Source organism: Rutilus rutilus (assembly GCF_951802725.1).
Source record: "Rutilus rutilus genome assembly, chromosome: 11".
Lineage (NCBI taxonomy): Eukaryota > Metazoa > Chordata > Actinopteri > Cypriniformes > Leuciscidae > Rutilus > Rutilus rutilus.
The window spans coordinates 27,160,707-27,178,869 of record NC_140216.1 but is presented as its reverse complement, the minus strand read 5'-3'; the positions used below and the strand labels follow the sequence as shown (position 1 = coordinate 27,178,869).

Genomic DNA, 18,163 nt, shown 5'->3' with positions numbered 1-18,163 from the left:
ATGCTGTGATACAACTGCCTTTATTAGAGTGCCCTGCTTTTTACGGTCAAGACATTAAGATCAGAAATTACAATTTCTCCAACTACCTGAATTATTGCTGAATTATTCTGAGGGTTTGAATGCATGGGTGCTAGTTGAAATAAATGATTGCTAAATTGTGATTATTAGACAGTGTTGGAGTTGAAGTCTTGTGAAAACTTTTTATTGTTTATTGCGCCATCTTATGGTGGAGTTTTGCAGAAAAGCTAGGCAGTATCCAGCTTGGCATTGAAGGGTATATAAGATTAGAGTTGAATTAATTATAAAGGTAAAAATATTGAAACCATTACACACAAACTAGCATTAACAATCACTATTAACAACTATATATTTATTGGGGGAAAAAAGCAATGATAAAGGTGAAATGTATAAAATGTACAGTTTTTTTTTCCAACTGCTTACACACGTTTTCAAAATTTTGCCTCTTTTTTCCCCAAAACTTTACACACAAATCCAAGAATTGCACTCACAAAATGCAAAATGCCTCACATCTCTTGCAAAATGAAGCACTGCATTCAAAATATCACAAACACATATCAAAGCAAACATTTGTCTTACATTGCAAACACCTTTGCCATAATGTTATATTTTTGGATACATCATATACACAGTTATTCAAAACCTAAAGCTCTTCTTTCATGAGTTCCTATGTACATTTCTGTACAATACTGAAAATAATTGGCAGAGATATGTTGAAAAATTCACGGTAAACACGAAAGCAAGATTGAAACCAAACTGTAAGCATTTGTGGTTGTGAATACAGTATTACACAGTCCGAAAAAACCTATAACTTGACCGTTGGCCTATTTATAGGCCTATTCTAAAGCCATGATTGGTTGGTGTTACTGTAAGTAGTAAAGCAATGAGTGTTTGCACATGAGAGGCACTGATGAATTAGTGTGGCATTTTGATAGGTTGTGTTTGAAAAAGGAAATCAAGATACATCCTGTTAGATTTTTGTGTGTTGTGGTTTGCAAAAAGCGTTTTATGAAACTGAAAACTGAGTCGAAGGCCGAGAATTAGTGTATGGTTTTGCAGATTTGTGTGTGGTTCTGGTGTTTCAGTGTCAGGTTTCAGAAATCGTGTGACAAGTAAAGATTTTGTGTGTGTAAGCATTAAAAAAAAAAAAAAAACTGTAACAAAAGAATTTTGTGCAGTACTTCAATTGATAAACAGTATATCTGTACAGGGTAAATAAGTAATACATTTTCAACAAGGACAGAAATACATTCATTCCAAAACCAAGCAATTCTGCCAACCAGCAGCTGAGACATAGACAATCAACCAAAAAAAGAAAAGAAAAGAGATCTGTAATTTCAGTGGTTTTGGCAAAAAAATCATCTGAGGCCTAAATGATTTTGTTAAAATTGTCTATTTTCAGACACACAAGACACTTCAGTCAGAGTATCTGAGCATTATGACATCATCATCTCTTCGTGCGGGGCTGTTGTCAAAGAAACGTTCGCCGGGGAACTGGATGAGGTCACCTTCTTCGGCCAGTTGTCTGCCACTCTGGTAACCGCTGAATTCAGAAGAGACACAGGTAGTAGCCACAGTCGAGCGAAACGGATGTCTGGTTGAGTACATGTGACGTACATGTCCATGAGCGGACGACTTCCTGCTTCTGATCCGCCTCTTCAACACACGCCCCAGCCAGAATACGCCCAGCAGAAGCAGGAGCAGAGCATTAGCTGTAAGGGCTGCCACTGTGACCAGCTGGAGGTTGACCTCACTTGTCACAGAGGGCAAAAGTGTGACAAATCCAGTGCAGTGATCTCTGGGGGCAACCTGGCACACAGCCCCGTCCACTACGCTCTCCACACAGGTGATGTAGGTGGAGTCTGGGCGAAGCTCTTGGAGGATCACCGCCCGGTCAGATCCATCTGTGTAAACATAGCGTGGGAAACGGAAAGAATGGCCGAAACGGTCAAATAAAACCCGGAAGAGAAGTTCTTTCCCATGAACTAGTCCAACATCGGGAGTTGTGCTCCAATGGACTGTGGCTGTACTGGAAGTGACGTCTTCCACGCTAACATTCAGGATGGAGTGATGGTTGAATTGACACGCATCAGTGATCATTGTAATTCTTGAGTTATGATGCTTGGCTCTGTCCTGTAAGGGCAGGTTGAACTGCTCCTGCTGGTCCAAAGCAAAGTTACTGTGGTTGTGGACGTGGCCTGTCAGGAACGTGGACATTGTTGAGGAAAAATCAGATAAAGAGCCATTTTTCCCAGCTGTGGGTCTTGGTCTTGAGCTGACCAGTTTCCTCTTCTTCTTTCTTTCAAATGTTGTCACAAGCCCTAGCTTCCCCTCATCCCCTTGGACCCCTACTTGTTCATGTATTTCTCCTTCTCGCTTCTCTCTTTCCTCCTTGAGAATAGATGTCTCTGCTACTGCTCCACGGCTCTCCATTGGCTGAGACAGAGGTTCTGACTCGCAATAGCCACTCATATTTCTCAGCTGCGAGTTGCTGACATAGTCCAAGTATTTTCCCGCCAGCGGTGGGGGGTGAAGGCAGCGCACAAACACGGTCAACAGCTTTCCCTGAGAATGCGCATGCGTCATCCAGCTTTTAAGCTTCTCCATCCGGCAGTCGCACGTCCAGTTATTCCCATTCAGTTCTACGTGAAACAAAACGCCGTTTGTGGCAAAAATTCCACCGGAGAGATTCATAAGACGGTTGTTTTTCAATTTTAAGGTTTTTAGATGTGAAAGGTGGCCGAAAGCACGGGGGTCCACGCGAGATATGTGATTGTCGCTGAAGTCGAGGTGTTCGATGCGCTCGAGCGGGTCCAGCAGACCGGCCATGATCTCTGTCAGCTCGTTCTTGTCAATCTCGAACTCTTTAAGGCGCGCGAGCCCTTTGAGCGCGTCGTTGTCCAGCTTTAATATCTTGTTGTGGCTCAGCGAAAGTTTTGTTAGCTTTTTCAAATTCTGAAAGACGTTATTTCCAATGTGCCTTATTTGGTTGCCTGTTATTAGAAGAGCTGTAAGTGACTTAAGATGGGAAAACATAAAAATATCTCGCAGTTCTGTTTGTTTATTGTCTGATAGGTTTAAAAACTGCAGTTTGCTGAGCCGCGAAAACGCATTGCGGTCAATATGGCGAAGCTGGTTCGATTCTAAGTGCAGAAACATTACATTTGTCAGACCTTTGAAAACGGATTCTTTTAAAAACTCTATAGAATTTCCATCAAGTCTCAGTTTGACCAAACTGTTTAAGTGACTAAACGATTCGGAAGTAATGTCCTTTATTTTGTTGTTATTGCTATATAATATTGTGAGTTTTTTCAGCGACTGTAGAGTCCCAGGTTGTATTGCCGAGATTAAATTGTTGCCCAGATATAGTTCCTCCAGCTTGGAAAGTTTCTCGAATGCTTTAGGGTGTATATTCCTTATTTGGTTAAACTGGAGATTAAGTCTCATTAGGTTGCCATAGCGCATGAAGTCGAAGGCGCTGAGGTTGTGAATGAAGTTTCCCGCAAGGCCGAGAACCCGCACGTCCCCTGCGCGCTCCACCTGTGGCGCTTTGGGCACCGCGCGCAGACCGCGATTAGCGCACAGGATATGCTGCGCGTGCTGGCAGTCGCATGTTTCAGGGCAAATGGCGCAAACAGGCGAGAAGAATAAAAGCGCTCCGCTGCCCAACAAAAGAAAGCTGTAGAGCAAATATGCCATTCCAGTGACACGCAAACAACAACACTCTCAATGCATTCCTTTGTTTCAGTCCAAGTTCGCCAAATTCTTCCTCGCCGGGAATTAAAGCTTTGCGGATGCAGTGCCTCCCGAGTACAGACATTTAGATTATGTTTAGGTGTAGCACGATGGCATAGCGATTTGAAGCTATATTGAGATATCCATGCACAACCGTTGCAAACTGATCTGGTTCCAACCAAGGAAACATTTGCCTCCGTCAGACTCTCTCATCCCCCAAGAAGTCATCTGTTGCAGATTACACACACACACACACACACGCACACACTATAGTCATCTCCGAGTTCAGGCACGGATCACCCCGCCCCATCCCCTCCAGATGTCGACATTACAGCCACACGACATACACACACGGATCTAGAAATTCTGGTTCAGATTCATCTGAACGATTCCCTAGGTTGCGTTAAGGATTCTTTTAGTATTTTAAAAATGTAGGGGAAGAAACGCAATTCCTATTGCATTTACTGCTCTTTATCAGTCGTTTCCAAACGATTCAACATATTAGGCCCTATACACAATAAATCAGGAAAACAATTCTTCCAAGGGTTTGTTTACACACAGACTTTAGAATGACTTTTGCGAACTTTTAGAGGCAGTATGAATCCAATTCAAATAACTGGCCCTAAAAATACTAAAACGAAAAAATCGAAACATATTTAATTCATTAATTTTATTAAATATTTTCATAAAATTAATTAATGGTTCAAATATTTTTAGATGGACGGAGCTGATAAAGTGACTAAATGACTTGCGAATCAGAATCAGTGTGTCGGTAACTGTCAAGACAGATTCATGAGTGTTTTTTATTCAAAAAAACAAAACAAAAATGGCTCCTAGAGTCATTCATTTGGTAATCAGACCTCACTGGTCACGTGTAGGTTTTTTATTCACAAAAAAACAACCAGCTGGCTGGAGTCATTCTTTTGAGAATTGTACTGCACTGATCTAACTTCATTTAAATTGTAGTCTACATTTTTCTATGATATTTTTTTAAAGGGTATAACAATTCTGGAAATTCAGTGAGATTAAAAATGATGTTCTCCTCAATGTTTTCAGCCCTATGACAAGAGATCAGTAAAACAAGTGGTGCTCACCAAGGGTGGAGCTTGATGTCCAGCACCCCCTCTCTGGATGTAATGGGTGGAGCTTGAAGGTCCAGCCACACCCTAACCCTACCCATAACCCTATCCCTTATGCAGGTATGACATCACTTTTAAGGCCAAAACGTGAAAACTAGTTAGCATTTTAGCACTTCTGGGTTCCATCATCCTGAAGTCAATGGGTTTTTTTGAATGGGATTTTGGATAAATGGCTGGAATAAGGTCTGCGGTGAACACAAGCTCAAGACACTTTTACGTTTTATTCTACGACAGAAAATACATCAGTATTACCAGACTCATGATTTTTTGAAGCTGTAATGAGTCTTGAAAAAGGCAGTTGCTTACAAGTGGCGATGGGACTACAGAGGCAGTCGGGAACATTAAACGTCATCACGCTGAACAGGTAAACTCAAGCTAAGTGATGGTGACGTTGAATTTGTGGGACCGTGGTGTAGTTCGTTTATAGCCTACCTTTAGCCTTTTACTTCTGGCGACTGCGCTTCAAATTGCATAAAAGTTGTGTTCAACTGTGATAAGTATCTTGATGGACAAAACGTGCAAATTTCATAAACTTTTGTTGATCACAGAGCTTGTTTTTTACAATAATCCAAAAGCCTATGGGAAAATCCTATTTTCGTCAAGGTAACCAGTGTGATGCTAACTGCTGATTGGCCTACAATGTGACGTCATACTGTACCGCTCTATACTATCGCTGTTATTAATTAGGTCAAGCTCCACCCATTAGTTGGACTATAGGTCAAAAACCATCCATTACGTCCAGAGAATCCAAGAAGTGTTTTGGCTACTAGTAGCCATTTTTACTGCAGTCTTTTTTGTTCCTTTTGTTGGTGTTGGATGGATGGGGACTTTACATTCTTTATTGGGATAAAAATAAAGTAAGTCATATTAAAGATCAGTGTCTGGAGACAAACTATTAGACAGGTATGCTTTTAGTCAACCATGACCAAAAATAACATTATTTCAATCAATTTTACACCGTTGTTACTAAAATACAACCCCTGGGGAAATATGCCCAGACCTGCCAAAAACATCCATGAATCTCTAGTGACGTCCCTGCTAGCAGTGTTGCAGGAAATATGGTCAGAGTATTTTTAATGCAGTGTTCTGTACTAAAAATGCACATTCCAGAATGTTTAAAGTCACCATGAAATCAAACCTCAATGGAATATTGCTGTATTCATAAATTATTTATCCGTTCACATCATCATTTTTTCTTAATTCATGTAATCAAACTAACTTCCTTTCCCTTTTGTTTACTGGTGGGTCAATTGTCACTCGCAAGAGAACGCAACAATAGCAAAAATGACAATGATCCAATCAAATCCCAATGGACAAAATCAAGTCCCGCTCTACTTTTTTTGTCCGAGAAGCTGTTTCACTCAGATATACGACACAGTAGGAAGAAAAGACTTTTGCAACTTCCCTGTCATGCCGACTTTAACAGCACTGAACATCATGAAAATTACTTAGTTGCGTTATATATATATATATATATATATATATATATATATATATATATATATATATATTGGAAGGGTTCAGATGCAAAACTTGTTCTTATTCAGAACAGAACTGGTTCCATAAAACACACACACACACACACACACACACACACACACACACACACACACACACACACACACACACACACATATATATATATATATGAAGAGTTCAGATGCAAAAGCCTCTAAGTGCCATCTGAAATTTTCTTCTAGAATGATCCTTTTTATCAAGATTGTATATATAAGTTCAGTAATTTCACTTAAATGACAAATAATAGATCATTTTCATTGCCATTTAAGTGAAATGACTGAATTTAAATATACGAGCTTGATAAAAATGATCATTCTAGAAGAAAATTTCAGATGGCACTTAGAGGCTTTTGCATCTGAACTCTTCATATAATATATATATATATATATATATATATATATGTGTGTGTGTGTGTGTGTGTGTGTGTGTGTGTGTGTGTGTGTGTGTGTGTGTGTGTGTGTGTGTGTGTGTGTGTGTGTTTTTTTGTTTTTTTTTATGGAACCAGTTCTGTTCTGAATAAGAACAAGTTGGTCCCCAACCCTACATGTGTGTATAGACCAAGCAAACGAACATTCTTCCCACGAAGGTCCCGTGAGACTCAATCTCTGCCAGGGAGAAAATGGAAAAGTAAAGAAAGGGAATTTCAGACCAAATTTCTGTCTCAGGCCGTGTGCCAGGTCGTGGGAAGGATTGAGGAGCGCGCTCTCTTGAGTGCGTGGGTAGACTTCACTCAATTACAAAACACTTGAATTTATAAGTTTGAAGTAGAAATGGCTTGTCAAAGAAAAGTTATCGTGGAATAATTCAATGTTTCATTCCTTTTCTAAATCCAACAAGAACATAATAAATAACGTCCACTCAATTAAGCGAAAGGTCCAGATGTTTCAAATTTCCTTTTAACTCAAACATTCAGCATGGAGGAGGGCTGCCACGAGCAATGTTGAGAATTATTTTGACTGCCGATTGGATCTTCTAAAAAAAAACTATATATTTATATGTCAAAGAAATTATAGATTAGCAAGGATCTGATTGGCGCATTTGGTGTTATGAGTTTTATTTGCCAAAATGCCAAACATTTCAATGTCTTGAAATAGAAAGATGCAGAAAAATGCATGGACAAACATACTTATATCTCTGCACTTTGAAATGTGTTTGCATGTGTGTGTTTCCAGGAACTCCTACACCCAGGGGTCATTTCCTGTCCCGTCCTCACTTGGATTTGCGACTGCACACGCTAAGCCATGATGAAGAAAACTGTTGTGCGTATACACAATGTGTTTGTGGGACAAAATAATTTGATACACAGACCACACACAACTGGCTTATTTCAAGTTACACTGGAAAGAATATACAACAGATGAAGGAGGTAAATGAGGGGAGAAAGAGAAAGAAGCCATGTGGCATTATCCTTGAAAACTGCAAAACAGATAGCATGGGAAATGGAAAGAACATAATAGATATGGAAAGGAGTGAGAGAAGGAGGAGAAAAAAGTAAAAGGGGCCAAGGGGAAATAGGCTACGAGAAAAAAGAAAGAGACAGATAGAGAATGAGAAATGGCAGGATGTGTAATAAAGTGCCTGTTGCCAGATATTGATGCAGATGGTTTTCATGAACCAAGTCTTTGAATTAAAAATAGCTAATCAGAGTGTTTAGCATCTCTATGCTTACTGTAAAATAATCAATTATGCAAAAAAGTCATACAGTACACTTGTTTAACTTAAAAAATCTGGTTTCCTTAAAAATGTTTGTTCATTTAAATAACAAATTTGAGTTAATACAATGGAGAAGATTGGTTTAATCAACATAAACTCAAAATATTATGTTATCTGAACCATAGAAATTTTTTTTTTGATAACAAATCATGAAAATATATTTTATGTGAGTACTCAAGCAAACAATGGTTATTTCCTTTATCTTAATGTTCTATAAATGTTCTTTTTAGGTTTTTAACCATCTTGTAACATTCTTCAAATGTTGCATGGAGCTTTTTTGTGACAAGAAACTCTACAGAATGTTGTCTAATGGTTATTTGGTTTTCTTTTTTATAACCATAAACTAACCTTCCTGAAACCAAAATTGTTAGCTTGGACACAACTTCTGTTCTGACATCATCATTGTCGCATCTCAGTATGTTTAATTCAGCTCACATAGCACAAACACATATACATGCATACACACGTGCAAACACATCTCTTTCTCAGTCTCTCTCTCATGGGGGCATGTCTCTTATACGCTCACCCTCTCTGAAGAAGCAGGGCGGTTGTCTATTGGAAACACATGCTGCCTTATTGATGAACAATAGCTTTCCATAAAAACACATCACTCATTTAGAGTAATTCATTCACCCAAACAATCCAAGTGCAAGATGATAAACTCCCAAACCCTGACTATAAAATATGGCATATTTATGCATGTTTGATGAGTGAAAGTGTGAATTATTTTACATTCCTGTCTGTCTGCCGGATTTTTAGCGCTTGTAACTGTGTATATCTCTGTATCGGTATTCGTGAGAACAAGAGAAAAAGGGGGAGAAAAGGAAAAGAGATTTGAGGGGTTGACATGAGCAGCAGCTGGTTGGGTCATTAAGTTCTTTAACCTAGATCTGCTCCACAGACTTTAACTCTCAACTGCCCTTTACACAGTATGAGTGAATGTGTGGAGTGAATGCACAAATGTATTAATAACTTCTGACACATTAAAACAGGTAATAATGGACTTATGGCACTATAATGCATGCATTTTCAACTTTTGGCATCATACAAAATCCTTTAGGTGACAGTTCATCCAAAAAACGAAAGAAGATATTTTGATATTGAGTAAATTGGGTCAAAAACAACTCTGGACTTTCATTATTTAAAAAAAAACAACAACACTTTTTTTTGTTTGCATATGAATGTGTCTTTGCAGTGTGTGGACACAACCACCATACAATGAAAAAAAAATCCATTCACTCCTTTTTTTTTTTAATCCTCAAAAAGCCTAAACACTCTCAATAATCAAGCCTTTTGGATTTTCTGAGCAATATGATGTCATATTGCTCATGCTCCGCCCACAACCACTGACAGACTGTCCCATATTAGCATATTTCCTGTATTAGCATATTCCCACCCTCAGCCATTCTATACTTTCTGCAAGGCAGCACTTTATGTGTCTTGTGTCAACACCCCCATAGAAGAGAGGGGTGGGGTGAGCAGTTGCTCATTATCATTTAAAGAGACATGCACTGAAATGGGTTGCTGTGAACAGAGCTGTTTTTGAGGAGGTAAAAAGGGTGTTGTTTTACACAACCATTAAGGAATTTTAACCAAAGTATGTTACAAACTTTACACGAAAACCCTAAAGAATATTCCCAACTTGTGGAAAATGGGCATCCGATGACCCCTTTAAAAAAAGGTTTGAAACTAAATGAGGGTGAGTTTACATTTTTATGAAGATATATCCTTAAAAAGAGCTATTTCTACCTGTTATGATCCTCAAGTTGTAATTTCACTTAAGGCTGGAAAACACAGCATTTTGCTAAGATTTTTCAATATTTGCAGAAATTGCAGTCTTCAGGATTTGGGCAGTCAGACTTGACAGATTTCACAGAAAATGAGCACAGACTCTGATTTAAAGCTTCAGATTCAGTCAACCAAGTATGTTTGATATTTTGAGCTGAATTTAGATATTGTTTTCATTTGTGGTGCATCTCAAAGCGAAGTGTTTGTTGTGTTCAAAATGACTTGAAAGTCTTGTAGTGTATTATCCTCAGTCAATAAGTGTATGATGCCCTGTTTTTTTCTATAAATTTAAAAAGTAAATTGTCGAAGTGTATGATGCCCTGTGTCTTAATTCTTTTCATACTTGAAAAAGTATAGTTTGTATATATAATTGTATAGTATTCCGGCTTTTATCTGCTGTATATTAAATAATATTTCTGATTTGAATAAAACGATAAAATTATTACATGTCACGACCCGGCCTAGAACTCAGGTCTCTGGTGAAAGAGCTAGGCGGTAATACCACTGAGCCACCAGAAAGCAGGGGTAGGATCCAATCGATACACAGGATACGAGGTCTCAGATAATGGTTTAATAAACAAAAGATGATGTCAAAAACTCCAACAAAAGGTTCTCCTCAAAATGGAGGTATAAAACGAAAGGAAGAAAACAAAAACAAAAACTCTACGAGGGGAGAAAAATAAACAGATGCAAGAGAACTTCTTTAAATAACTTAAAAAAATCTTACTATTTCACAGGGTCTCAAAAAATCCTACGAAACTCAGGGAAAGACCAAGTAACAAGGGAGAACCAAGACAGAGCTAAAATACACAGGGGGAAACAAGGTGCAGGTGAAGATGATTACACAAACGAGAGACCACAGGTGAGTGACATGACATCTAGTGGCAGAACTAAGGAAAAAGCAGTCCCAAATGCTGACAGGAACCCCTCTCCTACAAACGGTAAGACACAGGGTTTACTTTCCTGGCAATACGGAAAGGGCCAATGAACTTCTGGGCAAGTTTCTTAGACTCAACCCGAAGAGGTAAGTTCTTGGCAGCCAGCCAGACCCGGTGGCCGGCCCGGAAGCTGAGAGCCCTTTGTCGATGATGGTTAGCCTGATGCTGGTACCTCATGGAGGTCTGGAGAAGCGCACGTCTAGCCTTCTTCCAGGTCGACTGGCAGTGTCGGACGAAGTGTTGGGCAGATGGGACACCGACCTGTGCCTCATCCTCAGGAAACAGTGGAGGGAGATAGCCAAACTGACACTCGAAGGGGGACAGTCCCGTGGCAGATGATCGGAGGGTGTTGTGGGCATATTCTGCCCACACGATGAAGGTGGACCATGAGGTGGGGTTGTTGGCCACCATGAAGCGCAGGGTGGTCTCAAGGTCCTGGTTGACCCGTTCTGTCTGGCCATTAGACTCAGGATGGAACCCAGATGACAAGCTGGCAGACGACCCGACCAATTTACAAAAGGCCCCCCAGAATCGAGATGAAAACTGGGGGCCTCGATCGGAGACGACATCCTGAGGAATTCCAAAGATTCTGAAGATGTGATTCATCAGGAGCGCGGCAGTCTCCTTGGCTGAAGGCAGTTTGGGTAAGGGAATGAATCGGGCTGCCTTCGAGAACCGGTCCACAATAACCAGAATGACAGAGTTGCCCTGGGATGGAGGGAGGCCTGTGATGAAATCCAGAGATATGTGCAGCCATGGTCTATGGGGAACAGGCAAGGGGTGCAGGAGTCCTAAAGGCCGCTGGTGCCTCGACTTCCCTTGGCAGCACACTGGACAGGACTCCACAAAGCTCCTTACGTCCTCCTTGATGGAAGACCACCAGAACCGCCGCTGGAGGAAGTCCAGGGTACATGCAAAACCAGGGTGGCAGGTCAGGGGAGAGTCATGACCCCACTGTAGAACCCGGGCTCGGACGGATCGAGGAATGTAAAGGCGACCTGGGGAACCACCTCCTGGGTCTGGTTCTTGGGCTTGGGCCTCACGTATCTCCCTTTCCAGTTCCCAGCACAGCGGCGCGACGATCCTAACCTTAGGGATGATCAATTCTAGTGACTTTTCTTGTGACTCAGGAGAGTAAGCTCGGGACAAGGCATCCGGCTTGACGTTCTTGGTGCCGGGCCTGTAGGACAGAAGGAACTGAAAAGATTAAAAAATAAAGACCGTCGAGCTTGGCGAGGATTGAGTCGCTTAGCCTGCTGCAGGTACTCAAGGTTCTTGTGGTCTGTGAGAACCTGGAAAGGGTGTTGAGCCCCCTCAAGCCAGTGGCGCCACTCCTCCAAGGTGAGCTTCACCGCAAGAAGTTCCCGATCCCTGACGTGGTAGTTGCGTTCCGCTTCCGACAGGCGACGAGACATGAAGGCGCAAGGGTGCATCCTACCGTCCTCCCCTCTCTGAGAAAGGATGGCCCCAACTCCCATGTCCGATGCATCCACCTCTACCACAAAAGGTCTTTCAGGATCGGGAACTGAGAGTATAGGTGCCGATGTGAAGCGACGCTTGAGGTCACGGAAGGCTCCTTCTGCCTCTGAGGACCAGCAGATCTTGGTGACACCTCCCTTAGTCAGTGCAGTTAAGGGTGCAGCCACTGAGCTGAAGTTCTTGATAAACCTCCTATAGAAGTTAGCAAAGCCGATGAAGCGTTGAACTTGATTGACTGTCGTAGGGATAGGCCATTTCAGGACTGCCTCGACCTTCTTGGGATCTATCTCAACATGACCTGGGGTGATGATAAAACCGAGAAACTGAGCATGGGTGACGTGATGTGGAACTCACATTTCTCAGGTTTCACATAGAGATGGTTATTCAGGAGGCGTTGGAGAACAGCACTGACATGCCCTTCATGCTCCTCGAGAGACCTCGAAAAGATTAATATGTCGTCCAAGTAGACGAAAACAAACTTGTTTAGCATGTCCCGGAGTACGTCATTTATTAGGGCCTGGAAGACTGCTGGAGCGTTGGTGAGCCCGAACGGCATCACCAGGTACTCATAGTGACCCGTGGGAGTGTTGAAGGCCCTCTTCCATTCATACCCTTGCTGAATCCACACAAGATGGTAGGCGTTGCGTAGATCCAGTTTGGAGAAAATGGAAGCCCCTTGAAGTAGCTCAAAGGCAGTAGGCCATCAGAGGAAGGGGGTAGCGATTCCGAACCGTGATTTTATTAAGTGCCGGTAATCGATACACGGCCTGAGTCCTCCATCCTTCTTCCCCACAAAGAAGAAGCCCGCTCCTGCCGGGGAAGTGGAAGCACGGATGATGCCAGCCGCTAGGGACTCCTTGATGTACGTGTCCATAGCGATGCGCTCGGGAGGAGACAAGGAAAAGATCCGACCTCTAGTGGGACAGGTGCCTGGGAGAAGGTCAATGGTGCAATCATAGGAGCGGTGTGGTGGTAGGGAAGTGGCTCAGGACTTACTAAAAACAGCCTGGAAGCAGTGGTAGACACTAGGGACTCGAGACAGGTTGATGGGTTCTTGAGACTCTGGACTCGGGGCTGGGGGACTCGAGAGGGGACAGGTAACCTGGCATGCAGTACCCCAACTCAGGATGGTTCCAGCTAGCCAGTCGATGCAAGGGTTGTGTTGGTGCAGCCAGGGATAACCCAAGATCACAGGGAACTCGGGAGAGTCAATCAGATAAAACTCTTATGTTGATGTTGGAGAACAGTGTGATGAAGAGGGTAAGTGATCTCCGTAATGCAGCCCGGTTCCAAGGGTCTGCCGTCTAGGGCAGTAACGGTTTGGGGTCGAGGAAGTAATTGGGTAGGTACTCCAAGCCTCCTAACCAGAGACCGTTCCAGGAAGTCGCCAGCAGCCACGGAGTCGATCATGGCTCGGACCTGATGTTGATGGCCCTCCCAGGAAAGAGTTACAGGAACGGAAAAAACTGCATTGGGAGGAGGAGCACAATTCTTCCCCATCACAGCCCTCCTGTAACTGGGCGGGGGCGGTCGTTTCCCGGAAGCTCCCAGAGGAGACGGAAATGCCCGCAGTATAGGCAGCGATTCTCCCTCATGCGGCGATCCCTCTCAGCAGGGGAGAGTCTGGAACGCCCCAACTGCATGTCCTCCGGGGGCTCGAGTTTCTTAGAACTGGGTGAGGAGATGCGAACAGGATAGGGTTGCCTGCTTCCAGACAATCGGGGCGGAGACGTCTTGCGACGGGTTGACTCTCTCTCTCTTAGCCGATTGTCCAGATGGATAGCCATGGTGATCAAGGACTCGAGATCAGTCGCGGGTTCGCGAGTAACTATCTCGTCCAGAATGGGTCCGGACAATCCTCCCTGGAAGCAGGCCATTAGAGCTTCGTTGTTCCATCCACTACCGGACGTAATGGTCCGGAACTCTATAGCGAAGTCTGCATTGCTACGTGATCCCTGCTTAAGGGTGAGTAGTTGCCTGGAAGACTCCCGACCATTCACTGGATGGTCGAACACCCACTTGAACTCCTCCACTAAGAGAGCGTATGTGCCACAACAGACATCCTGAGATTCCCACACCGCAGAGGCCCAGGAAAGTGCCTTATCTGCAAGGAGAGTGATGATGTAGGCAATCTTAGAGCGGTCAGTAGGGAAGCTTGAGGGCTGGAGTTCAAATGTCAAGGAACAATGAGTCAGGAATCCTCCACTTGAATTGGCATTCCCCGAAAAAGGGCTTAGGAGGTGGAAGCCGAGGCTCAGCGACTACTTGGGGTCCATCAATGGGAGGCGGACGTGGTGCTGGAGGAGGTGAACTCTGGAATCCATTGAAAAAGCTGGCCAATGGATTTCATCACATCAGCGAGAAGGTCAGAGTGCTTGGCCATCAGTTCCTCCTGACGGGTGAGAACTGCTTCATGGCATTGATACGCTACCTCACGCTGAGCCACCACTGCCACCAGGTCCTTATAGGTGAGTGTTTCTGGATCCATGTTGACTTGGTCTTTCTGTCACAACCCGGCCTAGAACTCGGGTCTCTGGTGTAAGAGCTAGGCGGTAATACCACTGAGCCACCAGAAAGCAGGGGTAGGATCCAATCGAAACACAGGATACGAGGTCTCAGGTAAGATGGTTTAATAAACAAAAGATGATGTCAAAAACTCCAACAAAGGTTCTCCTCAAAATGGAGGAAGAAAACGAAAGGAAGAAAACAAAAACAAAAACTCCACGAAGGGAGAAAAATAAACAGATGCAAGAGAACTTCTTTAAATGACTTAAACAAGAAAATCTTACTATTTCACAGGGTCCCAAAAAATCCTAAGAAACTCAGGGCGCCAGGCAGACATCTCATACAAAGACCAAGTAACAAGGGAGAACCAAGACAGAGCTAAAATACACAGGGGGAAACAAGGTGCAGGTGAAGATGATTACACAGACGAGAGACCACAGGTGAGTGACATGACATCTAGTGGCAGAACTAAGGAAACAGCAGTCCCAAATGCTGACAATTATAACTATAAAATATAAAAATGTATCTAGATTTTTAGCTTACCTGACAAAAAAAAAAGAATAAAATAAAATACATTCATACTATGCATATATACTATATACTATACATACTAGATACTTCTCTCAAAAAACCCTCTAAAACGGATAACAGTGTGTTGAAGAGGCAGTAGAAACACATTTCTTTCTCTGGTCACAGTGTCTGTGAACTGTGGCTGTTAAAACACACACTTCTGTTTCTCATGCCACAGTGGTTGGTGAACAGTGACACAACAATAACCACAGCAGCAAGTGATTTACAGTCACAGTGATTTAATATTAGGTTTCATGACTATTTAACACTACTGCTGTTTTTGTTTTATGCAAATACTGTAACTTTGGTAAGGCGTGAAAGAAACAAACCAACAACATTGTAACAGTCAGCCACAGATGGTTTGGAGAGAAGTATAAGTTGTTCTCCTTAGTGTTACCAGTGAAAAGGGATACATCTGGAAAAACTTAAAACCTTTACACCAAGAGAGATGTGAAGGGGGAGAGAGAAACTGAGTGAGTGTGTGTGTGTGTGTGTGTGTGTGTGTGTGTGTGTGTGTGAGTGAGTGAGAGAGAGAGAGAGAGAGAGAGAGAGAGAGAGAGAGAGAGAGAGAGAGAGGAATGCAAGCAGCTCTTATTGAGTTTGATGTTCCACATCATTGCGCTGTACCAAATGATTCCTTTCATCTCTTTACTCTTTTTAGATAACACACATATGCACAAAAGACTAACTAAAACAAATCTGAGGTTTTAAATAAGGCTGATAAGAATCAAAAAAGTACATCAACTTCAAGATGTTGTTCCTTGTGCCAGTGGGTGATTTGCTGAATAAATGCGGGCAGTGCCATCTGCTGGTTGTTTTTTAGTATAGTTTTGACACATTTAGCATGGCTGAACTATGACAAAAAACAACAACATTATAATCATCTTTGAGGTTGTGTAAGGATAAACATTTTTGAATAAAAAGCTGCCAATGATGTTTGTACCTTATATGGTGCTTCTGGACTTAACTGTTGTGAAAAACAGCTGTGTTTTTGTTGTAAAAACAGCTATTTAAATGACTTTGGTCTTCCCATAGAAATGGCATGAGTATGTATGCAAAGTATGCAGACCTCCCTCCCTCTGTCTCTGTATGCAGTGGGGTAAAATGCTTCTATTTTACATTTTCTCTAATTTGATGATTTTGCCCCCATTACAAATGATATTACCAGCATCTAATTTTGAGTGAAAAGTTGAATAGCAGCACTCAAGCTACATCAACTCTGCAAGTTTGTTTAAAACCTGATGATCATGTTCTCCAACATGGTTTGAGATGATCCAAAATGCTTGTGCTTCAATGGATTCACAAATATCTGATCGTCTGTATAGTGTTCACATGATCAGTCAATCAAATAAGCAAAGTTGTGACAGAATCATAAACGTTTCCTAATTTCATATTACATTTTTAATTTAAATAAAAATTCACAATGGTATAACAACTGCACACTAGCATGAACATGCAAAAATACAGATGACACACACACACACACACACACACACACACACACACACACACACACACACACACACACACACACACACACACACAGTAAACACATTGTACAGTGAGATAAATGGCTGTTTCTGAATGAAGAGACCCACTCTACCAGTCCAACAGGCTGTTTTGCTCTATCTTCTCTTCCTCTCTCATGTTCAAAGAGAAAGAGAGAGAAAAGACAGACAGAGGGAGAGGTCACACAGAAAGAGAGAGATGACATATTTCAACCAAGACCTTTTTGTTTTGATGTCCATTTGAAATAAAACACCAAGAGGCAAACATTGAATGGTGAACTACTTCAGCAATGCATTAGTACATCTGCAGGCAAGTGATGGTACATGTTTAAAAAGTATTTAGAGTTATATATATACAGAGTATTTGGACAAAAGTATGTGTACACTTTTGCACACTTGTACCTATGTTATTACAGAATATACAAAATATCAAAGCAGCAAAAACAGATTTTCTCAGGACTTCACCTTTCTGAGACACTTTTTCCATTAATTATAGATAGATAGATAGATAGATAGATAGATAGATAGATAGATAGATAGATAGATAGATAGATAGATATTTCTCTCTTACATTCAAGATAGATAGATAGATCGATAGATAGATAGATTGGTATCGCTCTCTTACACTCAAGTAAATGTTTTACTCCTAATCAAATACTAGATGGTGTTAATGTGTGCATGGTTTATGCATGTCTATTTAAGATATAATAATATCTCTCGAAAATGTATTTATATAATTTTGCAATACAATATAAAACATGCACCGAGTGCATGCATATACTTGTGATATAAACAAGTAATTTTCCTCAACTCTATTTGTGTGTGCAGTGCATATTAATTGTAAAGTGTTCATGTAATATGGCTAGTATGTGTGGTTTCGATCCCTGTGGAGGAAAGGGAGTCCCTCAAGTATGCAGCTGGACTGGTGACATATATATAAATGTTGTAAAGTCTTCCTGGACAGCCTCTCGCTCAATTGAATGATACTGTGGAAACCACATTCCTGGATATTTCCTCTTTTTTTTTTCATTCTCACTCTCATTCTTTCTCTTTGTTCCACATACACACAAGTTGAGAAATTGTTATGAGTGACATTCCTCACTGTACCCGGTACTGGCTCACATGGAGCAGAGACTATTTCAGATGGCATTCCTTGGCTTAACCTCCTGCATGGTGTAGAGAAACTAACTAGAGAGGCATTCCTGACCATTCCACCTCTGACCCATTCTTCTGAAACCAGGAGATTTCCATC

The 18,163-nt window shown here is 41.8% G+C and overlaps 1 protein-coding gene across 1 annotated transcript; it reads right to left on the bottom strand.

The window, feature by feature from the left end:
* Positions 1-114: 114 nt before the first annotated feature.
* Positions 115-3,952, bottom strand: tril (TLR4 interactor with leucine-rich repeats). Its single transcript, XM_084422515.1, has one exon. It carries the CDS (start codon positions 3,715-3,717, stop codon positions 1,435-1,437), a length of 2,283 nt encoding a protein of 760 aa, XP_084278641.1. The 5' UTR covers positions 3,718-3,952; the 3' UTR covers positions 115-1,434.
* Between the last annotated feature and the right edge of the window lie 14,211 nt (positions 3,953-18,163).

Bases quoted from the DNA above. Each gene is read 5' to 3' on its own strand.
- tril (XM_084422515.1), bottom strand. From the start codon at position 3,717: ATGGCATATTTGCTCTACAGCTTTCTTTTGTTGGGCAGCGGAGCGCTT.